The sequence below is a fragment of the Loxodonta africana genome, chromosome 3 (genome assembly GCF_030014295.1).
Source record: "Loxodonta africana isolate mLoxAfr1 chromosome 3, mLoxAfr1.hap2, whole genome shotgun sequence".
In the NCBI taxonomy this organism is placed as follows: domain Eukaryota; kingdom Metazoa; phylum Chordata; class Mammalia; order Proboscidea; family Elephantidae; genus Loxodonta; species Loxodonta africana.
The window spans coordinates 31224705-31249926 of record NC_087344.1 but is presented as its reverse complement, the minus strand read 5'-3'; the positions used below and the strand labels follow the sequence as shown (position 1 = coordinate 31249926).

The 25222-nt window shown below is 47.8% G+C and overlaps 1 protein-coding gene across 1 annotated transcript; it reads left to right on the top strand.

Annotated features, from left to right (window-relative positions):
* The first annotated feature begins 2467 nt into the window (after positions 1 to 2467).
* Positions 2468 to 22390, top strand: LOC100657832 (cytochrome P450 4F2-like). Its single transcript, XM_003413290.3, has 12 exons — positions 2468 to 3133; positions 6268 to 6412; positions 9199 to 9252; positions 9340 to 9467; positions 11267 to 11388; positions 12567 to 12837; positions 16482 to 16548; positions 16736 to 16865; positions 20758 to 20891; positions 20983 to 21047; positions 21213 to 21295; positions 21744 to 22390. Exons 1-12 carry the CDS (start codon positions 2936 to 2938, stop codon positions 21919 to 21921), a joined length of 1575 nt encoding a protein of 524 aa, XP_003413338.2. The 5' UTR covers positions 2468 to 2935; the 3' UTR covers positions 21922 to 22390.
* The last annotated feature ends 2832 nt before the right edge of the window (positions 22391 to 25222 follow it).

Below are 25222 nucleotides of genomic sequence, written 5' to 3'. Positions count from 1 at the left end.
GTTTTTGCTAAGTAATCAGAGCTTAGTCTAATTGTTTCTCCTTTGTATGTAACTTTTCATTTTTCCCAAGCTGCTCTCAGGATTCTTGCTTTGTCTTTGATTTTGGCTAGTGTGATTATGATATATTTTGGTGACTTTCTTTTGAGGTCTCTCTGTTACATGGTATGTTGATCTTCTTGGATGAGCAGCTTTTCATCTTTCAGGATATTATTGAAGTTTTCTGTAAGCAAATCTTCAACAATCTTCTCTGTGTTTTCCTTTTTCTCACCCTGTTCTGGAAATTCAATCATGCACAAATTTCTGCTCTTGTTGTGTCCCACGTAGTTCTCAGGTTTCATTTTTCTTCCTTCTTTTCTCTGATTTTTTCTCCAGCAAAATGATATCTAAGGATTTTCTTCAATTTTGCTGATCCTGTCTTCCATTGTTTCATATTTGCTCCTAAAACCTTCTATTGTATTGTTCATTTCTGAAATCTTGTTGTTTATTTTTTGGATTTCTAATTGCTGTTTTTGTACAATTTCTAATTGTTTGTTTATTTTGACATTTTGTTCCTGTATTATTTTCCTCAATTCTTCTATTTCTTTGTTGTGATTTCCCTGATTTTGTTTGTATTTTCCATGATTTTGTCTATTTTTTCCTTCGTTTTGTCTGTGTTTTCCTTCATCTCTTTCCTAATCTCTTTGATAACCCTGAGTATTAGCCTTCTGAGTTCCCTATCAGGTAGTTCTAGTACCTTTTCTTCTACTGGAAGTTCATTTAGTGTTTTATTTTGTTCACTTACTGGAGCCATCCTATCCTATTTTTTTAAAATATGTTTTAATATTGCCTGTTGTTTATCGATTGTAGGTTTGTTTTGTCCTGTTTATTTTTTTTTGTTTGTTTATTTGGTAATGTCTGGGTGAGTGGGCTGGGTGCGTTTTGTTGCTTGCTTGTCCGCGGGCACGATAGTTCTCATCATCTTGTCTAGGACTTCCCTATGTTGCAGCAGGGCAGGTCCAGCAGGGGGTGGGGGGTGGGAACAGGTCATTTGCAGTAAAACAGTGGCTGGGAAGGTGGGGTATATGGGTTCTGTGGGTCCATGCTGGTACCCCCATGGGGTATGGCACAGATAACCAGGAGGGTAGGGATAGGATGTTATGTGCAGACCAGGTTCTCTGTCTGCTGTTGGGAGCTCTGTGAAGTTGCCTTCCTGCACTCCCTGTCCAGACTCTTTGGTGGTTGCGGTGCAAGATGGTGAGTCTATACTGTGTTAGCTGGAAGCAGACCTCCAGTCCCTAGCTCTCTTCATTCTCTATTCTCTGTTAGTTTCTTCTTCCATTCAGTGCTATATCAAGTTCTTTATCCCTTCCTTTGATGCTTAGAGTTCCAGGATTGATGTTTGTATCTGTTTTAAGGACTTTCTTTAATAATTCTTATAAGTTTGGTTTGGGTTTTACAAATTCCTTTTATTTCTGATTATCTTCAGACATCCTTCAGTATGGATTACACCGCAACATAAAGAAGGCAAAAATCCTCACAACTGGACCAATAAGCAACATCATGATAAACGGAGAAAAGATTGAAGTTGTCAAGGATTTCATTTTGCTTAGATCCACAATCAACGCCCATGGAAGCAGAAGTCAAGAAATCAAAAGACTGATTGCATTGGACAAATCTGCTGCAAAAGACCTCTTTAAAGTGTTGAAAAGTAAAGATGTCACCTTGAAAACTAAGGTGCACCTGACACAAGCCATGGTGTTTTCAGTCACCTCAGAGGCATGTGAAAGCTGGATGACGAATAAGGAAAATCGAAGAAGAATTGATGCCTTTGAATTGTGGTGTTGGCGAAGAATATTGACTATACCATGGACTGCCAAAAGAATGAACAAATCTGTCTTGGAAGAAGTACATCCAGAATGCTCCTTAGAAGCAAGGATGGCAAGGCTATGTCTCACATACTTTGGACATGTTATCAGGAGGAACAAAATTTAATCTATAATGCTGCCCATGCCACCATCTTCCAGCTGGTCTCTCTCTAGTTCTTGACCATGTATGTGATCACTGCCTGTGTCCCCACTAGATGTGAGCCCCTTAAGGGCAGAGACTGTGCCTACTGTGCTCACTACTGCCCCCTCCCGCCCCCACCCCCGTATCAAGAACAGTGCTGAGATCACAGAAGGTACTCATTGACCACACGGTATGTGCAGAGCTCTGGGAGGTAACAGATTTTCTCCTCAGCTTATAAATGAAGACATGAGTATCAGAGAAAATAAAGCCAGAAGTGCCGGGTCATGGGTTTTGTTTTTCCCACGTGTGACTCGGAGCTTGTGCTTCAGGTTCACTGGACCAGTGCTGTTCTGGGCTGGCTGCCAGGCAAAGAGGAATCAGCCAGGGCTCTGGGGATTGGATGGCTGGAATGAGTCATTTCCTACCTGCCCCCAGGGTCTAAGGACAGGCCAAAGGCAAAGAAGTCCCAGAAAGAGGCAGAGGAGGTTGTGCAGGACAAGCTGCTGGGGACAGAATGTGCCAAGTTGGTGATAGCGGGGGCGTGCGGGGGGGGGGGCACTGCTCATGGCTGGGTGGCTCCAGGGAGCGAGCTGACCTGGAACCACCTGATTAATGGATAAATAGAGCCCCTGACACCTTGGTCTTGCTTTGGCTCGGGTTGGATCTTTCTGGACTTCAGCTGCACCCCTTGTCTCTCTCCCTCCACTCACCTTCCCCTGGACTTCTGTGGACTCCCTCTCTCCCTCCCTCCCTCTCTGCTTCCACTTCTCACTCCACCTCTTCCCGTGGCCTTCCTGGGCCTTCTTCCCCTCTTTGATCCCATGTTTATGCATCTTAGCCCCCTACTTTGTCTCTGGAGCCCACACCCTTGGGCCCTTCCTCTACTCTGTGTCTGTCCCTCGTCTGCCTCTGAGCTCCCCATCAGCACCCCTTCTCCTTGGCCTGCAGGATGTCTCTGCTGAACCTGTCGTGGCTGGGACTGTGGCCCGGGGCAGCCTCCCCGTGGCTGCTCCTGCTGCTGGCTGTGGCCTCCTGGCTCCTGGCCCGCTTCCTGGCCTGGATCTACACCTTCTATGACATCTGCCGCCGCCTCCGAAATTTCCCGCAGCCCCCAGTGAGGAACTGGTTCTTGGGGCACCTGGGCCTGGTGAGTGGGGCAGTAGGAAAGATCTGGGGTGTCAGGACCAGGGCAGTGAGGACAAGGGGGCTGGGGGCCAGAGGTGGGTAGAGTCTAGGACAGCAGAGCAGTGCAGGACAGTGAGGGAGCCCTGCTATCTTCCCTCACGCCCCAATTCCACTCTTCTCCTCTCTGTCCGCCGCAATGCCTGAACCCTTTCTCTCCTTCTTCCCTCTCCCCCTTCCCTAGACTGTTTTGGGCCATTTTCCTGCCTGTATTTCACCCATTAGTGCACCTCTGGCTACTCTGGGGGACTCACCGGGCAGGATGGACAGAGCTGGACCTCCTGACTTTCCCATAGTCTCACCCTGAACAGGGGGCCTCATCAGGGACACAGTCAAGGGTCCCCTCATCCGCTGCGGGGTCCACCTCTGCTGGCCCCAGGCCAGTGCCCACTCCTATGAGGGCTGCAGCTCCCCTACCCTCTCCCCAGATCCACAGGGGTACAGCTGGGCCGGAGGAGAAGTGCGGGCAGTCTCCCTCACCTCTCGCCTTCCTCAGGCCACTTCCTTTTCTTATCTTGCCCTCCACCCTCAAGATGTACTAATGAGCCCCACTACAGAATCCATCCTCATGGCCATTTGGAAAACATTTACCTTTGGTAAGAAATATTCATGTTCTCTTAGGCTTTCTCCACAATACAGCCAAAGAAAGATGACCATATAAATCCTACCCACCCACCGCCAAAGCATCCTATTTTCATCCAACCCTCTGGTCAGCCCACTCTGCCATCTCCACGTGGACTAAGCATTGTCTGCTTTTGTTGCCTCAGTTTCCCCAATTGCTTGTCCACAGTACTAGTTGAAACCCTACCCCATCATGCCATGATGACCCATGAGATGACTTACGGATGACCAGGACCTCCCTGATCTCATCCCCCAGCCAGCTGGCTGCCCCATCCTTCCTGGAGCCTTGTCTTCTCTGGCTTCCAGATACATCCTCTTGGTCTCCTGTCCCTCCCTTGGGCCTTTCTGTCTCCAGCCTTGGCTCCTCCTCACCTGACTTTTCAAAGTGGGGACTCCCGGTTGCTCTGGTCCTGAAGGGGGTTCCTTTGGTTCCTCTGTGAGGTGACCACCCACCTTGCTTGCTAATCACCCCCATATAGCAGGGCCTGGTAGACCTGACTGAGCTGGTGGCCACCTACCCCCAGGCCTTTAGACTGTGACTAGGCCCCATCTTCCCCTTCATCTTCCTCTGCCACCCTGACACCACCTGGTCAGTCACCAACACTGCAGGTATCACCTGGAGCATGTGGTGGTGGGTGCTGTGGCTGTGGATAAAGACACCAAGCTACTCTCTTAGGTGCCTTTGGTCGCCCTTGTCTTTCTCTCACCTATTTTCCAATCCCCATTGTGGTGTTTTGGACCTGAGTTCTCACCTAGGGAGGACTCACCCCCCTAGCTCTGCCCTGGGGGAACCCTCAATCTTGAGGACACAGAACTAGATGGAGACACCCCACACTTGTGTGTTCGAGGGTGGGTCAGAGGGAGAGATGAGGCTGAGCAGCCAAGCGAAGAAGTGAGGGCAAGCAGGAGGGTTTCCTGGAGGAGGGGCTGCTGGAAAGAGGAATGGGCTTTTTTAAGCCAAGAAGAGAGAGCGTATTCTGTGTGGATGAACAGCCCCAACAGAGGCTAAAGGAGAGCAAGTGAACACCTGGCCAAGTAACGAGGATCACCCAGGTGTAAAGACAAGGAAGTAATTGACCCGCCCTAGAGCTTGATTGGAGCCCTGATGGTGTAGTGGTTAAGAACTTGGCTGCTAACCAAAAGGTCAGCATTTCGAATCTACCAGTTGCTCCTTGGACACCCTTTGGGGCAGTTTGACTCTGTCCTTTAGGGCCACTATGAGTTGGAACTGACTTGACGGCAAAGGTTTGGTTTTGGTTTTAAACCCTGATTTGGACTTCTAGTCTCCAGAACTATGAGACAAAAAATTCTTGTTCTTTAAAGCCACTTATGTGTGGTATTTCTCTTACAACAGCCCTAGTAGGCCAAGAGAAAACACAAAACAAAACAAACAAAAAAGGGAAAACAGGCACAGACACATACAAGGGGTTACACCATGGGAGGATCTGCCAACAAGCCTAGGAACACCTAGAACCTTCAGAGAAAGCATAGTCCCGCCAATGTCCTGATTTGGACTCCCAGCTCCGGAAGTGTAAGACGATAAATTCCGTTTTTTTAAATTAAAGCCACTCACTTTGGTATTTGTGTTAAGGTGCACTAGGAGACCAAGACACAGTGGGATCAGTTTGAGCCTGGGCTCCAGCTGAGCCTACTTCCTTGGGGTGCTGTAAATACTCCAGGGCTTTGCATGGGGTCTGGCTGAACTACATTCCAAGTGAGTCCATGTTTTTGTCTGTTCCCATTGGATTTGCCAAGGGGGCATGTGGAAGGTCCTGTACACCTTCTCGACTGAAGGATCCAGAGGCCTTGTGCATTGGTGAGGAGCAGAGAGGATGTGGATGCAAGTTAATATGCTGGAGACCTGCGGCCACACTGCTACCTGGAGACCTCCCCTGGGGACCTCCCCTTGTGATTGTCCCAGCCCAGCATGCAGGACGTGCTCTGTCGAGGTGGGCTGCTGTGTAATGGGCAGTCAGAGTTCATGCCTCCTCCTGGGGGAGCATGCAAGGCTGTAAGGTCCCAGATCTGCAGACTTTCCCGGTGGAGGATCCAGTGTCCTCGGCATGGACTGCCAGGGCCCAGAGAAAATGTAGGAGCAAGTCCCTATGCTATAGTCCTGAGACCCCACTGCTGCCTGCAGACCTCCCCACGGGGACCTCCCCCTGGGACTGTCCACTGTACTGTAACCACAACCAAGACAAGAAAACCCATCACCTGGAGCCAAGCTTTGTGGCTAGAGAGCGTGCCTTCCCCCTCTGTTCTTGGATATACCCTTGGACTTCGATGCTGCTGTCAGGACTCTCCCACCCTTGAGGGACCCTTGTTCCTTTGGACAGAGCAGGAGGAAGCAGGGAGTCGTTCCCTCAGGGCAGAATCCTGACAAGGTTTCACAGAGAGGCTGTGCCACCTCTGGAAGCTGAGAAGGGGTGGACACTTGTAGCTCTTTCTGGAGAGGTGACCACTCCTGGTTATTTGCAGGGCTCCCCCACGGAGGAGGGTTTGATGGAAGTGACTCATCTGGTAGCGACCTACCCGCAGGGCTTTAAGACCTGGATGGGCCCTATCCGCCCCATCATCACTCTCTGCCACCCCGAGATCATTCGGCCTGTCATTAACGCCTCAGGTAACCATGCAGAGCTTGTGGTGGTGGGTGCCCTGTCAGCATCCAAGGGCTGCTTCCCCTCTGCTTCCAGCTTCTGGGTGGCTCTGGAAAGACCCCAGTCCCTTCCCTCTTCTCTCAGCCTTCTTTCTCTTTCTTTCATGCATTCAACAGCCCCCATCTCATCATCCGCAACCCTACTGGTGTTCTCAATCCAGGACCAGTCCTGGAGGGACCCCCAGTCATGGACAGAGACACCCCCAAGCCCATGTGGTTGGGAGTGGGTCCAGTGAGAGAGGTGGGCAAGAGTATCTCAGAGGAGAAGGAAGACTTCTGTTGGGCCAGGCTGGAAGGTTTCCTGGAGGAGGGATTGTTGGAGCTGGGTGTGGAAAGTTGTGTAGGAATTTTTAAAGCTGGGGCACGGTGGTACAGTGGGTAGTGGTGGCTTCTGAGCCTCCTGCCAGGCCTGGCCTCCAAGCCCCCCACCCAGGTGCAGTGCTATAAGGAGAGCTCTGGGCCACTACTTCCATGACGTCCATCTGTGGTGGGTCAGTCCCTTCTACACCATCCTGTGACTTGTCCATCCTAAGTTCATTTCTCTCCTGTTCCAGACCCCCAGATGTCTCTCCTACGATACCCCACCTCATCTCTGCTCCCTTCCTTTGCCCTCTGCCTTTTGTACTCTGGACAGGAGAATGGGCAGTGTCCAACAGCGATCGCGACTCTGTCACTAATCTGTTCAGTGACTGTGGGCAGTTACCTGACTCTTTGGTTGCCGAGGTCCCTTTCAGTTGTGAGTGGTAGAAACCCAACCATGTGCAGCCTAAGCAAAGAAAGAGAATCCATTGAATGAAAAGTCCAGGGAGGGTGGCCTTCAGGCACAGCTGAATCCAGGTCTCAAACAATGCCACCAGGAATCTGTCTTTATATCTTGGTTCTACTTTCCTTGTCAGTTTTACCTTAAGAAGACTCTTTCCTCACATTGTAAATGATGATTCAACAAGCTTCATTGCAGTGGGAAAGCTCACCTTTTCTCCCAGAGTGTCCACTAACTCCCATCAACTCCCAAGACAATTGCTGGAACTCTGTTTGCCCAGTCTTGGTGGGTACGGGTCTCTCAGAGCTGTTGTTTTGAGGACACAAGCAACACAATGCCTAAGAACTCAGGCTCTAGATTCAGACAGACCTGGGCTCAGGTCTTAGGCAGTCACTTACTGTCTGGGGGACCCTGGGAAAGTGAGATCATCTTTCAGAGGCTTAGGTTCCTTATGTGGAAAATGGGGGTAAAAAGAACACAAAGGAGAAGGTGGTGTTGGATGCCCAATGGGGAGAGGCCATTTCTGCCCCTGTGATTAAGGGACCCTGAATGACCATGTGTCAGGCTATAAGGCCAGGAGTGGTTTTGGTACAGAGGGGACAAACAGCTGTACAGGGGTCTCATGGTTGGGTGGATCTCTGCCTCCAACCCTTCTCTCTGGTACCTACAAGGGCATGAACTCAGTCCTCTTTGTTCCTCCCCAGATCCAGAGCTGAGAGGAGGATCTCTGGTACACACAAGGCCTGGCCAACAACTTTGTGGATGTGTACTGCTGAGGGGTGGGTCCCTGGCATGTGGTTGTCCACATCTTCCACGCCACCTTCATCAAGCCTGTCCTCTTGGCCCCGGCTAGATGCCTGCTGCCCACAGCTTTCTGGCTCCAAGTCCTGTGCTGGCTTCAGCTGGCGGGTGACTGAGCAGGCAGACAGGAGAACTATGGGTTGGGCCTGCTGTCCCTGATGCACCTGGACCGAACTGTCTGACCCTAGTCATGTCTGGCCACGTCTAGGGCATGTCTGTGTGATGCCTGCTGTTTGGCCATGTCGGGTGAATTTTTACACCTGGGATCATTTGGAGATGGTCTCCATCACATCTGGGGTTAGCTGAAGCCCAAGACTTCAGGGCCTCTTGAGGTCTGTCTGAGATGCCATTTGAGATTGTGCAGGTATCCTGTTGGTCATGTGGGGGCCATGTTTGGGCTTGTCCTGTGTCAAGGCTGGGCTGTGCCTGGGACCCAGGGTCCTCTGTGAAGTGCCTGGGAGGTTACTTTAATCTTCTGTGAGACAGGTCCAGGATATGTACAGTCACTCCTGGGCCACATCTGGGGCATTAATGAGTCCATATTTAAATTCTGTCTGGGACTTGTTTGTGTGGTATTCTGAGGTCATGTCAGATGGTTCTGGTCCATATCAGGGCATGTTGTGCTGTGTTATGGACATGTTAGAGTGTGTCAGGTATGTCGTGGCCATGGTGGAGCAGGTTAGCACATGTTTGGACCATGTCAGCAGTCTCAGATCCATGTCAGAGCATGTTATGGACATGTGAGAGTGTGACATGTATGCTGTTGCCATGTTGGGACATGCTGGTCTCATGTTAGCTGTTTCAGGTCCATGTCCGGAGATCTCAGAGGAGGCCGTGCCGTACCAGGGTGTCCTCAGTGCATGTAATGCACTGTAGGGTTTGGGGCTCTGCTTGGTGTTTCAGAAATGTTGGATGTAGGAGACACATCCAGGCATGTTGAGATGTGTTTTGCCATGTTAGGGTGTGTAAGCATGTTGGGGTGTCTTTGTGAGCTCTGCCTTTGCTCCACTTTCACTGCTTCAGCCTGTTTCTGGTCCCCTTTTGGCTCACCCTGCTTCCTCTGCCCTTGGCCCCATTCCTGCTGTGCTGGGCTTGTAGCGGGGTGCAGACCTCTGGCTAGCAGCCCACACCCCCACCCAGAGTCCCTCCCTTACCTCTCTCCTTGGCCACTGATGGCACTCATTCATGTCAGCTGCCATCGCACCCAAGGATGTGATCTTCTACAGTTTCCTGAAGCCCTGGTTGGGTGAGTAACTGAAGGGGATTGGGGATAGTCATGGGGGTCCAGAGGAAGGTGCTGCCCTTGCCCACTGCCTGTGGCTGCCCCTAACAGGGGACGGGCTCTTGCTGAGTGGCGGTGACAAGTGGAGCCGCCACCGCCGCATGCTGACACCCGCCTTTCACTTCAACATTCTGAAGCCCTACATGAAGATCTTCAACGAGAGCACGAACATCATGCATGTGAGTCCCATGAACCCAGAGTCTGTGATGGAGCCTTGGGGGGAAGGGGCCACAAACAGATCTGGTCTGGGGTCCTGGATCTGCTGGGTAGCTTTGGGCCCATTGTTCTTCCTCTCTCAGCCTCAGCTGCCTTATTTGTAAATTGGAAATAATGATCTCCACTTTGAAGGATGTTCAAGATGACACAATGGAATCATGTCCCTGGCACATAGTAGGTGCACAGAACCTGTTAGTGTCTATGTTCCCCTCTCTGAATCCTGTTATAGTGTTGATGCTAATGGTGAAAACTGTGTAGTAGCTATTGCTGAGTAACGAACCACTTTGAAACTCACTGGCTTAAAATAATTAACATTTGCTGTTGCTCATGAGTCTCCTGGTCAGTTGGGCCATTTTCCTGGTCTTGGCTGGGTTCCCTCATGCATCTGTGGTCAGGTATGGATCAGGTAGGCAGCTCTTCTGACCCAATCTGGGCTCTTTCACATGTTTGGGACTCGGCTGGCTACAGGCTGATCTAGGATGACCTTGACTGGAAACCAGTGGTCTCTTCCATGTGGTTTCTCGCCCTCCAGCTGGCAGCCCAAGCTTGTTCACATGGTGAAGGCATGGTTCCAAGAGAGTGAGATGAAGCTGCAATGCCTCTTGAAGTCTAGGTTTACAATTATAACACCATCATTTTCCCCAGGTTTTATTAGCTACAACAAGTCCCACGGCCACCCCAGAATCAGAGGGTGGGGGAATAGGCTCCTCCTCCTAATAGAAGTTGCTGCCAAGGCATATTGCAAAGGGTGTGGATTTAGGGAGAGGTAAGAAATAGGAAATAAGTGTCTGGGATTTGCAAGCTGATAAGTTAGGTTGTTACTATTTCATGGATTCTGCTAGAAGATGTGAGTTTCCTGGGTCAGCAATAAAGAATTTTTTTATTCACAGCACAGCAGGAAGTATGTGCTTCATGTTGGTTTGTATCCTTTCCCCAAGCCATCCAAATCCCATGGGAGCAACAGAGGTGGACCTAGATGGATGCAGTATGTTGTAATACTGGGGAGGAACATTGAGCTTAGGGAATCTGCAACTTTCATAGTAAGCAGAACAAAGCCTGGTTTTTGCCTAAGGGAAGACATTTCCTCATCCCTCAGGTTGTTCTTCACAAACACATGTCTGAAAAGTGGCCCAAGTAAAAAGCATAACGGCCTTGGATTCTTGATATACCCAGGAAGAATGTGTAGGGATTATGATGTTGAAGATGATGCAAGCTAGCGTTTATTGAGCACTCACAATATGCCGGAAACTGTGTACCATTTCATGACATATACTGACTAATTCAATTCTCAAAACCCTATGAGGCACAGATGGTTATTTTTGTTCCATTACAGGTGATACTATGGCTCAGAGAGATTAGGCAGCTTATCCATGTTCACTCAGCTAGTAAGTGGGCTAGTAAGTGGTGAAGCTGGAATTCCACCTGCTTTATATGACACTGCGGAAAGACACCTTAACTCTTAGTGAACATTTAACAGTGGGGAACCAAGGGGAAATAATGGGTTGATCACTGGCAAATAGAACATAAGAGTCAGAGCTGGGACTTGAACCCAGGTCTCCTGACTCACAGCAGCGAGATCTTCACATCTTAATAGTGACCGCTTTCACTGTCAGTCAAGCCTGGTCCACTCTGGAGATGGGTGCCTTGGATGGAGGACCAGGAGTTTGGGTTCTGGGTGGAGTTCATCTTGGTGACTGGGGCTATGGGGGAGGCCCCAGAGGAGGCAGAGCACAGACCCAGCTCTGCCCCCTTTTCTTTCCAGGCCAAATGGAAACACCTGGTCTCTGGTGGCAGCACCCGTCTGGACATGTTTGAACATATCAGCCTCATGACCCTGGACAGTCTGCAAAAATGTGTCTTCAGCTTTGACAGCCACTGCCAGGAGTGAGTCCTAAACCTAGATCTGGGAACTTGGGCCATTGACCCAAGGGAGTAAGTGGAGAGGGAGGACTGGCCAGGGCAATCAGAAGTGCCTTCTTGGAGGAGGTGGATCAGAGCTGGGCATTGAAGGACAGGGAATGGGAGAGAAAGAAAGGTCCTTTCAGGTAGGTGGAAATATTTGAGTAAAGACAAGAAGGCTGGGATGAGCAGAGCATGTGCAACAGATAGTGAGAGGACACATTGGAAATGAGGTTGGAAAGGTAAGGAGGGGCTAGATCTTTAGGATATTAAGAAACTAGGCAAAGAGGTATGGACTTAATTTTGGGGTCTCCAATGGAGTCACGGAAGGCATTTGAGCAGATGAGGGGCATGTTCAGAAATGAGCTTTAGAAATCTGTGTCTGTGGAAGACCAACTGTCGTGTAGACACTGGATGGTGTTGACATTGGATAGAAGGAGACCAGGCAGGAGTCTGGACCCATGGACAAGATGGAAGAGGATGACGTATGAGCTATAGAGACAGTTTAGGAAGGAGACAGGGCTGGTGAGAGTGATGAGCATAATGCCCAAGCTGTCCTTGGTGACTGGGGCCTGGAGGCAGTTCCCAGGGATGGGGGTGTAGGAGAGAGAAAAATGTGAGGAGTCATATCTCCTGGCCCATTCCTACCATGCATCTTTGGGGTCTTCTTCTCCTGGATGTTCAGTTTCACAATGTCTCCGTGGAGTCACGGAAGGCATTTGAGCAGATGAGGGGCATATTCAGAGATGAGCTTTAGAAATCTGTGTCTGTGGAAGACCAACTGTTGTGTAGACACTGGATGGCGTTGACACTGAATAGGTGATCAGGCAGGAGTCTGGGCCCATGCATGAGGTGGGAGAAGATGAAGTGTGAACTGCATGGACAGTTTGGGAAGGAGAAGGGGCTGGTGAGAGTGATGACCATGATGGCCAAGCTCTCCCTTGTGACTGTCCCCTGGAGGCAGCTCCCAGGGATGGGGATGCGGGGAGAGAAGAAAATGTGGAGAGTCATATCTCCTGGCTCATTCCCACCATACATCTTTGGGGCCATCTTCTCCTCGATGCTCTCATCATGAGAGTTAGAGCCTGGGTCCCAGGTGGGAGGTTCACCCTGGGCTTTAGGTGTGTGAAGTTGCTGCCTTCCTTCTTGTCCTCATCCTGTAGGAAGCCCAGTGAATATATTGCTGCCATCTTGGAGCTCAGCGCCCTTGTGTCGAAACGGAACCAGCAGATCTCACTGCATTTCGACTTCCTGTATCACCTCACTCCTGATGGGCGGCGCTTCCGCAGGGCCTGCCGCCTGGTGCATGACTTCACAGATGCTGCCATCCAGGAGCGGCGCCGCACCCTCTCAGAACACGGTGTTGATGACTTCCTCAAGGCTAAGACCAAGGCCAAGACTTTGGACTTCATTGATGTGCTCCTGCTGAGCAAGGTTAGTGTCTGTAGGTTCTGGTTTGAGAAATGGGCAAAACCTCAATTTCAGATGTCAGATAGAGGAACTCGAATGTGATTCAGAGGGTACTGGGAGCCATGGAAGATGCTTGAGGAAGGGAGGGTCATGTATCAGATGTTTCAGAGATGAATGCAACCTGCAGGGAATGCTAATCTTGAACTGTGAAGGGCCTGAGATTTTAGTCTACTTACAAACTAGTAAGTTACACAGACATGGTGTGTGCGTGTTTACTTAATATATAACATATAATATCCCAAACTAAACCCAGTGCCGCCGAGTCGATTCTGACTCATAGCGACCCTGTAGGACAGAGTAGAACTACCCCATAAAATTCCAAGGAACACCTGGTGGATTTGAACTGCTGACCCTCTGGTTGGCAGCCGTAGCACTTAACCACTATGCCACCAGGGTTTCCTATAACATATAATATAGCTGTGGAAACCCTGGTGGCATAGTGGTTAAGTGCTACAGCTGCTAACCAAAGCTCTGCAGTTCAAATCTGCCAGGCGCTCCTTGGAAACTCTATGCGGCGGTTCTACTCTGTCCTATAGGGTTGCTGTGAGTCAGAATCGACTCGACGGCAGTGGGTTTTTTTAATGTAGCTGTTATTAGTGTTGCCCCTACTCATATGTATAACTCATATGTATACCCCTTATCTATAACAGAACGAAACATTGCTCAATCCTGTGCTATCTTCACAATTGTTGGTGTGCTTGAATCCACTGTTGTAGGCACTGTGTATTTTGAGTACCTTCCATCGTTTTGGTTCAGTCCATCCTAGGGGGCTCATCTTCCAGCACTATACCAGACAATGTTCTATTGTGATTCAAATGGTTTTCACTGGCTAAATTTTGGAAGTAGATTGCCAGGGCTTTCTTCCTAGTCTGTCTTAGTCTGAAAGCTCTGCTGAAACCTGTCCACCATGGTTGACCCTGTTGGTATTTGAAATAACTGTGGCATAGCCTCCAGCATCATAGCAACATGAAAGGCACCACAGTACAGCAGACTGACAGATAGGTAGTAGATACACACACACACACACACACAAATATAATATCAAAGCAGACCATTTATTTCACAGTAATAACAGCATCTAAAGTAGCATCATAGTGCTGGCTCCCCATTTCTAAATGATCCCAAGGGCCAATTATTCAACTGTATGTGCCACAGAGTTTGCACCATTGGAGATGACCCCAACATTATCAGTCCTGTAGCTTGTACAGAACAGATGGCAAATCTGCCCTCCTCTCCTCCAAAGAGACAGAGAGGGGAGTGGTGGAGTGACCTTTGCTCTTGTATATAAACAAATCCTCTCTAGCAAGAGGGCTGAGTCTCTAGGTTTACAACCCCTGACATGTAAGCAAATGCCTCTTGGGGAGATAAGATTGGACTCTATGGACTTAGTACCGTAGGTTGTGAGCAAATGGCTCTGGAACAACCCTCACTCTCTAACATTAGGGACATTTAGTCATTCAGGGTAAAACAGGGTGCCAGTGATTTTTTCTCAGAAAGCCCTCGTCACGCAGAAACATGGCAATACTCATGGAACTTTCAATCCTCCCACTAGGCACAAAACAGAAGGCAAGGAGAACAGGGAGAAGGCATGTGGGAAGAGAGCTTTAGGGATGGTCAGGAAGACATGTTCAGGACTGCAGGGTGGGTTGGGTTTCTGGATGGAAGATGAATCTTTGCAGATGGTCTCAGCCACAGTGTAGGCTCCAACTCTTGGTGACCTGTGCCCAACAGAATGAAACATTGGCTTGTTTTGTGCCATCTTCACAGTTGTTGGTATACTTGAATCCATTGCTGTGGCCACTTTGTATTTTATGTGTCTCCCAACCTAGGGGTCTATTCTTCCAGCACTGTATGGGACGATGTTCTTTTGTGATACTTAGGGTTTTCACTGGTTAATTTTGGAAGTAGATTGCCAAGCCACTCTTCCTGATCTGTCTTAGTCTGGAACCTCCTCTGAAACCTGTCCACCATGGGTGACCCTGCTGGAATTTGAAATACCAGTGGCATAGCTTCCAGCAACACAGCAACATGCAAGTCACCATAGTACAGCAGACTGGCAGATGGGTAGTAGATATGTGTGTATGTGTGTGTGTACATATACATACATATATATATATATGCATATGTTTTATATCAGACTCCTGGGTTAAAGTAGATCATTTATTTCACAGCAATAACAGCATCCAGAGTAGCATCATAGTGCTGATTTTCCAGTTCCAAATTATCACAAGGTCCACAAGATGTTGGCCCAATTATTCATCTGTATAAGCCACAGAGTTTGCACCATAGGAGATGACCCCCACAGTATCAGTCTTTTAGTTTATATAGAACAGGTGGCACATCTGCCCTCCTCTCCTCCAGAGAGCTAGAGAGGGGAGAGTGAGTGAGGTTTGTTCTGGAGTATAAACAAATACTCTCCAGAGAGAGGGCAAAGTCTCTAGGTTTACAACTCCTGACATGTAAGCAAATGCCTCTCGGGGAGATAAGACGGAACTCTATGGACTTACTACTGTAGGTTGTGAGCAAATGGCTCTGGAGCCACCCTCAGTCTCTCACATTCAGGAGTAGTTGTCGTTCAGTGTAACCTAGTTGCCTTCAATACCTGTACAAAGAATAAGGAAGACCAAAGAAGAATTGATGCCTTTGAATTATGGTATTGGTGAAGAATGTTGAATATACTACCATGGACGGCCAGAAAAATGAACAAATCTGTCTCCGAAGAAGTGTGACGAGAATGCTCCTTAGAGGCAAGAGTGCTGAGACTTCTTTGAACATACTGTGAACATGGAAATAGTAGGAATCTGTCACTGGAGAAGAACATCACACTTAGTAAAGTAGAGCAACCAGTAAAGTAGAGGGTCATCAAAAAAGAGGAAGACCCTCAGTGAGATGGATTGACACAGTGGCTGCAACAAGGGGCTCAAGCATAACAGTGATTATAAGGATTGAGCAGGATCGGGCAGTGTTTCGTTCCTTGTACATAGGGCCACTATGAGTTGGAACAGGGCACCTGACAACACAAGGTTGCCGGTGATTTTTTTTTCTCAGAAAGCCTTCATCATGCAGAAACATGGAAACATTAACGGAGCATTCAGTCCTCCCACTAGGCGTAAAACAGGTGGCAAGGAGAAAAGGAAGGAGGCCTATGGGGAGAGGGCTTTAGAAATGACGAGGAAGGGGATGGTTCTGGGACTGCAGGGTGAGCATCAGTTTCTGGATGGTAGAGGAATCTTTGCAGATGGTCTCAGCTGGAGTGTCCGCTCCCACTTGTGGTGACTCTGCACCCAACAACACAGAAATGTTGCCCGGTCCTGCGTCATCTTCACAATAGCTGGTGCTCTGGAGTCCATTGTTGTGGCCACTGTGTATTTTTAGTGTCTTCCAACCTTGGGGACTCATCTTACAGCACTATATCGGACAATGTTCTGTTGTGATCGTTAGGGTTTTCATTGATTAATTTTCAGAAGTAGATTGCCAGGCTTCCTAGTCTGTCTTAGTCCGAAAGCTCCACTGAAACCTGACTACTGTGTGTGACTCTGGAGGTTCGGCTCAGAGACCCTTACAGCTGATGCGACTCAAGAATAATGGTGGTCTTGCCTTCTTTCCAGGATGAAGATGGGAAGGAGTTGTCAGATGAGGACATCCGAGCAGAAGCTGACACCTTCATGTTTGAGGGTGAGGGTCCCAGCATGGGGTTGCATTGGGGGCAGGTGTCTGTCATTTCCAGGGACTTGGTGGGTGGGCCCTGGACCACCGCATCATGCTCCACCCTCCTTTGTCCTCCTTGAGGACCTCAGTGCAAGATGTCTGTCTTCTGGTACTAAAGTAGCCCAGTGACCCAAGTCTCCCTGGCTTCTGTCAGGCCATGACACCACGGCCAGTGGCATCTCCTGGGTCCTATACAACCTTGCCAAGCACCCGGAATACCAGGAGCGTTGCCGGCAGGAGGTGCGAGAGCTCCTGAGGGACCGCCAACCAGAGGAGATTGAATGGTGAGTGCATGAACTCGTCACCTGTTCCCCCAAGCACTTTTCCTTGGCTCTGGTGGGGATGAGGGAAGATCTTTCTACTGATTCTGTCCTAATTGCTTAGTGAGAATAGGAGCAGAGGCCACATGCAAGGCCTGATACCCAGCATGGTCAGGAGGGGAAAGGTTGTGGCTTTCGAGTTAGTAAGATCTGGTCTGTCGGGAGAATAGTGACAACGTATGAGGGCGGTTGTCTCTTAGCCCGTGTTCAGTAAACAAACTTCCCCTCCACCTCCCTTGTTTTTCTCCCTGAAATCACAGTTTTTCAAAGATCTTTACTCCCTTGGATGTTTGCCCTTCTCCCACCCCCTAATTTCTACCCTAATTTCCAGTCCAGGGATTCACATGGGACATCTGGGGGTAAAAGTCTTCCATTTCTTGTCCAGGAACACCTGCATCAGTATCCATCCAGTCCTCACCCAGCAGACACTCCTTCACTGTGCCCAACTCAACCTCCATCCCCAACGCTATGCCCAGCTCCATTCTGTGTCCTGGAATCCCAGGAAGGACCCGTTCCCAGTTCCCATATTCCAGGAGTTCCCAGCCTGGTGTGGGAACAGTCCCAGGCCAGGATAGTCCCAGCTTTCATGGATAGGACTGAGGTTGAAATAGAGAAGAAGCCTCAACTGAGAAACCATTTAGGTGCAATTGGGAAGAATGCTCTAAGCTAAGGAAACTGCCTGGGCAAAGGCCAAGGAAAGAGACAGAGGTAGAGATGCGGGGAGAGGAGAAGGAGAGGAATCTAATTAGTCAGACAAACTACCAAACCAAACAAAAACCAAAGCAGTCGCTGTCACATTGATTCCAACTCATGGCGACCCCATGTGTCTCAGAGTAGAACTGCTCACAGGGTTTCAATGGCTGTGATGTTTTGGAAGTATTTTTTTTTTTCAGATTTCTTTATAAGAATTAGTTATATATTAAAAATTAATCCTTTTTCTGTTTCGTATTGCAAAAGATGGCCTTTAGACTTTTTGTTAGTTTTTATGAAGTCAAATTTATCCATCTTTTCTTTCTAGCCAAACTATCCATCCATTCTCCAGGGTTTTGTGGAATGGCCTTCTTTATTGGATGTTAAGTTTTTACCCATTCATGTGTCTGTGTCTTAGCTTTCTAGTCTGCCCCCTGAATGGATTATCCTGTTCTTGCAACAGTACCACACTGTTTTGTTTATTACAGCTTTGCAACAGGTCTTAAATGTGGTAGAATGAGTTTCCTGTCTTTAATCTTTAATTTTTAAATTGTCCAAGCTTTTCATGATCTTTTATTCTTCCACAGAAATTTTAAAGTAAGTTTGTCAAGTTCCTAAGAAAATCAGCTGGATTTTTATTTATATTGAGTATATGATCTATTGGTGGAAACTGAAATGCTTTGGTATATTAATACATCCTATTCCAGGGTATAGATGGATATCCAGTTATTCAAATAACCACATCGTTTTTTAATAGAGTAGAAAATGTCTGCTTAGAGATCTTAGGCATGCTTTATTAAATGAACCCTTTGCTACTGTCGTCACTATGGGGAATAGAATCTTCTATTGGTATTTCATTTGGATTGTGTCAGATTTATAAGTGCATTTGGAATACAGAGCTTTCACATGTCTTGTTAAATTTAACCCAGGTATTTTATATTATTATTATTTGCATCTTTTGTTTTCTTTATTACCAGTTAGTATTATTATCTTTTATAACAGGTTAGTACTATATACATACCAGTTATCTACATAGAAAAATCTATGATTTATGTATATAAATTTTGTGCCCAGCAAACTTAGTAAATGCTTAGGATGCTATTTTGTACCTTGGGGAAAATATGGATCATTTAATAAAAAACCTCTGGGACTATTGGAAAGTTGCTTGGAAAAAAGTTAATTCAATCTGATTCTCATTTCTTATAACAATATAACATCCTGATAAAGGAAAGCTTTAAAATTAAAAGAGGAAGTCTTAAAAGCTCTAGAAGAAATCATTTGAAAGCTATTTGATAGCGAAGGTCCTATTTTGACACAAGTTTGAGGAGGTATACAAGAAGAGATGATATACTGTCAAATTAAAAAGATACAGAGCAGTGTATAGTATATAGTATGCTACTGCACCCTCTCCTCATCTATCAACACAGTTAGGTTCCAAAGACTAGGTTGTTACGCAAAGTTGGCATTATGTGAAAATGGAGGATGACCACATCCAATCGCAGAAATGGAGGATGACTACATCATTATAAAAATTATACAACTGCTAAATTACATCATTACATAACTGCCAAACCTCTGAGAATCATGGTCCAGCCAAGGTGATCCATAACATTAATCACCAAAGCCAGCATTACTCTCGCCTCATAACTGGCCATTTGTTAGTGCCAGACATATACCGCTAATGTGCAAAATAGATAGTAGATTTTTTACTATTGTCGTAAATGCAAAATGTTGGATAATGAGAGAGTCAATAAGCGAGGAGAAGGTGTATATAGTTTCTTGAGATGCAAAAAAGTATCTCTGGAAGGGCACATAACGAAATAATAACCTGGGAAACCTGTGGGGAGGGAATGTGTGTGGTGCTGGGCTATACAGGTGCTCTTTCATAGTTTTTGAAATTTGAATCATTTGACTGTATCAGTGACTTAAAAATGTAAATAGCCATACAAAAAAAGAAAGGGATCAAAAAAATTCAGCCCCCTTACTGAATTCTTGATGTCCCTGGGTGGTGAAAATAATTTACACACACAGCTTCTGACTGAAAGGTTGGAGGTTCAGGTTCACCCAGAGGTACCTTGGAAGAAAGGCCTGATGAGCTACATCTGAAAAATCAGTTGTTGAATAGCTTGTGGAATACAGGTCTACTCTGACACACCTGGGGTCTCTAGGAGGCAGAATAACTCAGTGGCAACTGAAACTAGTTACTGAATCCTCACTGTTGGTGAAAGTTTTCCAGTTGATTCTCTCGCTTTCCAAGTATAAAACCACTAATTGCCAGTACAGATACATTTTCCCCACATTTCTAATAGCTATATTTTTTTTTTCCTTGTCTTGTTGCATCAGCTACTATCTCTAGTAGGGTGTTAAGTGGGAGTAGAATTTGGATATGTTTACATCATTTCTTACTCATTTACCTTTTGATTTTTCTCTCTTACCATGAATAATATTTCATTTTTGTATAAATTTGTCAGCCTTTTCCGGGATGGCTTTTGGGTGTTGTGGTTTGCTGAGAAAGGCTGCTAAAAACACCTAGCTAAATTTTCTCTGGGACTTATGTGATATATTGCTTTTCTAATGCTTTGTCTTTTTTTCTTTCTTAATTTTACTGTGTTGAAAATGTACGTAATGAAACATACACTACCTCAACAATTTCTGCATGTATAATTCAGTAACACTGATTACATTCTTCAAGCTGTGAGACCATTCTTGCTATCCTTTTCCAAATCATTTCACCACCATTAACATAACCTCAAGGTCCCCTATGCAAAAATTCTGTCCTGTCCCGCTCCCTCCAACTGCTGGTAACCACTAGTAATCTTTGGTTTCCCTATATTTGCTTATTTCATATAAGTGAGACCATATAGTATTTGTCCTTTTGTGACTGATTTATTTTGCTCAGCATGATGTTTTCAAAGTTCATCCATGTAGTGGAATGCATCAGGACTTCATTTCTCTTTATGGATGAGTAGTATTCCATTCTGTGTATATACCATGTTTTGCTTATCTGTTTATCTCATGCTTTATCTTTGATAAATCTGGAATTAATTTTGTTATAAGGAGTGAAGGTCAGAGAGAGATGGTAAAAAAAAAAAAAAAGTGTCACCAGGCGGCAGGGGCCTGGGGGAGTCTTTGCTCTCAGGTTAATTGTTGGGGTGGGGTTTCTTAGGGACGACCTGACCCAGCTGCCCTTCTTGACCATGTGCATCAAGGAAAGTCTGCGGATGTATCCCTCAGTTACTGTCATCGCACGTTGCTGTACCCAGGACATAGTATTTCCAGATGGCCGGATCATCCCCAAAGGTGCCCACACTGGCAAGGGGGAGGTCCCGGGCAGGTAGGGGAGCCCACCAGGCAGGGGGGATCTCCATCTGACTGCCCCCTCTTCCCACAGGTGTCATCTGCCTCATCAGCATCTTTGGGACCCATCACAACCCCTCTGTGTGGCCGAACCCTGAGGTGCCGCCCTCGCCCACCCATCCTTATCCACTGCAGGAACTTGGGGAAGGGGCAGGGTCCTGAGTGGGGAGTCAGACACCTCATCTGGCACTCTACAAGCATCTGCTTTCCAGGGTGGTATGTCTTGGGAGACCTCACCCAACAGTCCTGTCTCCCCACCCCCAGGTCTATGACCCCTTCCGCTTCAACTTAGACAACAGTGAGAAGAGGTCGCCTCTGGCTTTTATTCCCTTCTCTGCAGGTCCCAGGTGAGATGTGCAGGCGACTGAGGGAGGATGGGGTGAGATATGGGGGGAGCATCTGCGACTTCGTCTAGGCCTGATTTGTGTGTGTGTGTTTGTGTGTGTGTCTGTGTGTCCGTGTGTGGAGAGCTTCCAGTGGTCCAAGTTCCAGCCCCCTTCCTTCTCCACCCCCTGAGATTTGGACAAGGATGTGGGGGAACGGAGGTGGGATTCAAGGAGGGGTCCCTGGGTGTTCAGAGCCCCTCCCCATCTGCTGTTCTGAGTAAGTGGTTGGGGTCTGGGCCAAGCTCAGGGGACCCACGGAAGCCCTCATGGGGGTCCCCGGTTCGGTCACCCCCTCTTTATCCCTTGAGCTGATCAGGGCGGGATGGGAGTGGGGGTCCTGGGCCAGATTCCAGGAACAGTAAGGCCTGGACAGGAACCTGGGCTAAATGAGACCCCGTCCTGTTGGCAGGAACTGCATCGGGCAGACATTCGCCATGACCGAGATGAAGGTGGTCCTGGCGCTTACGCTGCTGCGCTTCCGTGTCCTGCCAGATGATGCTGAGCCTCGGAGGAAGCCGGAGCTGATCCTGCGCGCTGAGGATGGGCTGTGGCTGCGGGTGGAGCCACTGGGTGGGGGCCAGAAGTAACCCCCGCTGCCCCTTAGTTCCGCCCCTACTCACCCACCTACCCTAGGAGACTCCCAGGAATAAAACTTTGTTGTCACTTCTGCCTTAGTCTCCCCAGGAGTCAGCAGGGGTGCTTGGGGACCGCGGGACTGTGGGTGGGAGTGATTGGGTGGAGAAGGGCCCAGTCACTCGGAGCTCAAGACCCACCTTGCTGCCCGCGGGTTCTCCCAGATCCGGATCATGGAATTAACCTGTGGACAGCAGGGAGCCATGGGAGGTGTTAGAGCAGGAGAGAGGCCAGGGTTGTGGATGGACTTAAGGGATAAGATTGAGGCCCTAAGTCAGGGAAGGGAACCCATAGTGGCAGATCCCTTCTTCTGGCTGCTGGGATCCCCCAGAACGCAGGGCCCTGGTTAGCCCAGCACACAAGGGGAGGGGGGCATCCAGAGCCCACACCCAGGCAGCCTGTCCAGGACTGTTTATTCCCTCCCTGTTGTTGCCAACGACCACCCTCCTCTCCATGTCCACCCATCCGAGCCGGTCCTCTGTGACCCCCTTCCCCTGCCTTCAGGAGCCCCTTCCTCCTCTGGCCCCCTGGTGCCTAGGCAGCCTGGCCAGTAGATACAGGGTGAGCCCCGTGTGTGTCCAGTGATCTCACGGGAGAGTCAGCAGGAGGCTCATCCCGTCTTTCACTTCAGGTTCCTCTTTTTTTCCCATTATAAGCTGGCAGGATCAGCTTTGGCTCATCTCGGAGTAGTGGGGGCAAGGTATCTTGATTCAAGTCTCAGCTCTGCTGTGTAACTTTGGAAAAGTGAATTTCCCTTCCTGTGCCTCAGTTTCCTCATCTGTATAATGAGGATAATAGCAATACCTACCTCAGGTGGTCCCAGGAACTGAATGTGAAGGACCCTGAGCTGTGCTTGGCACAGTCACTGCTGAATAAACATGGCCTTTTTGGGTTTTTTTGATGCAGCGGTTAAAGCAATCAGCTGCTAACTGAAAGCTCAGCTCTTGGAAACCACCAGTGGCTCCACTGAAGAAAGATGTGGCAGTCTGCTTCTGTAGAGATTTACGGCCTCAGAAACTCTGTGGGGTGGCTGTGAGTTGGAATCGACTCCATGGCAATGGGTTTTGGGGTTGCAGATCCTGTCTCTGGGCCAAGCCCAGGAATTGCTCTGCAAATACAGGACAGATGCTGCCCAGGTGTGTGTGTCTGTGTATGTGTAAGGAACTGTGTGTATATGTATGTCTGTGTGTCTCTGTGTGTCTGTCTGTCTGTGGTGTGTAAGGGTGGAAGGCACTTCTCAATGGGTGTTGAAGTCTGAGAGAGAAGTTCTTCACAGCTTGTGGTTATTCCTGACCTCCACCAGGAGAAGAGAGAAAACAAAGATCAGCAGACCAAAGGGAATTAATTTAGTAAAGTCCAGACTTCCCAAGGAAGGTTTTCCGAAATCCAGCAACAGGGAAGGGGGCCTCTGACTGCCTGCCAGCCCCTGACTCGTGATCACTGATATGGTTATAACCCACCAGACCCACCAATCCACAAAGAGTCCTGGTGGGAACAGAAATCTACACACACCAGGCAGAAGCAACACCAATCAGCATGGTCATTCATAAACAAAGAAACAAAAAACCCAAACTCATTGTCTCCGTTTTATGTCAACCCCATTCATTATAGAGCAGAACTGCCCCATAGGGTTTCCTTGGCAGGCGTCTTTACAGAATCAGACCATCGGGCCTTTGTTCCCTGGTGCCACTGGATGAGTTCAGACAGCAAAGCTTCAGGTGAGCAGTCGAGTACAAAACATTTGCACCACCTGCAAGCCTCCGGGTATAAATAAAGCCCCCCGTATTCATCCAACTTTTCCCTAATAGCCCAAAAGAGAAAAAGCCACACGAACCAGAACTGACCCACAAGTTACAGAGACAATGCAAGAATTTGCTCACTTTTATTCTCCACAGAGACTTGAGACATAGTGTACCCACAGAAGAAAATTCTATTAAAACAGGGAATCAGTCATCGTGAAAGAGCTCTCATAAATTCTAAATGCAATTACGGAAACTTAGAATTAAATAGAAGGATCCCTATATTAATCTATAAGTTAATTGCAGTAAAAAGAAAGCTAACGGCATATTCACGGAACTTGACAAGAGGATTCTAAAGTGCATCTAGAAGAGAGAACATTTGTAAAATGGCAACGAAACTTTGAGAGTTTTCTTGGTGTTGTCCTTGGAGACTCCAGTTTTGCAGGCAAAAGGTGGACTTCATTTTCAATGATCACTCTGTAGTGTTTGGTTTCTCTGTAACCAGGTTCATACATGACTAAGAACTCCTTGGGTGACCGTAAACTGTTTGCACTAGACTACTTACTGAGGGGTTGGAGGTTCAAACCTACCCAGTGGCACCTTGGAGGAAAGGCCTGGTGACCTACTTCCATAAAGATTACAGCTAAGAAAACCGTATCGAGTGTAGTTCTACTCTGGGATACATGGGGTCACCATGAGTTGGAATTGACGATGGGTTTTGTGTGTGTGTGTGTTTTTTAACGTGACTAAACCAAAATACATCATTTCTCGTTGCTGTTGAGTCGATTCTCATCTATGGCAACTTTCTGGGACAGAGTACAACTGCCCCATAGCGTTTCCAAGCCCATAAATGTTTAAGGAAGTCAATTGCCACATCTTTCTCCCTAGGAACGGCTGGTGGGTCTCAACCTCTGACCTTTTGGTTAGTAGCTGACCGCTTAACCCCTCAGTACCAGAGCTCCTTAAAATAAATAATAAAATGTAGCAATGGGAAATACAAAAAAAGAAGAGAGAGAAAGGAAACCAAATGAAAACAGAAATTTCAGAAAGTCCCAGAAATCTAAATTCTTTCCTAATGAAACAAAATTTTAAATGAAACCCATGTTGTTGTTGTTGTGTGCCATCAAGCCAATTCTGATTCATAGTGACCAGATATCAACCAGATAGGACAGAGGAGAACTGCCCCAGAGCGTTTCCCAGGCTATAATCTTTATAGAAGTAGACTGCCAGGTATTTTCTCCCTCAGAGCTGCTTGGTGGGTTTGAACCACCAACCTTTTGATTAACAGTCGAGCACTTAACCATTTTGCCACCAGAGCTCCTTAAATAAAACCCATAAAGGGTAGTGATAGAATATGTTATTAGGAAGAAGTCCCTGGAGAAGAATATCATGCTTGGTAAAGTAGAAGGTCATTGAAAAAAGAGGAAGACCCTCAGTGAGATGGATTGACACAGTGGCTGCAACAGCGGGCTCAAGCATAACAACCATTGTGAGAATGGCGCAGGCCCTGGCAGTG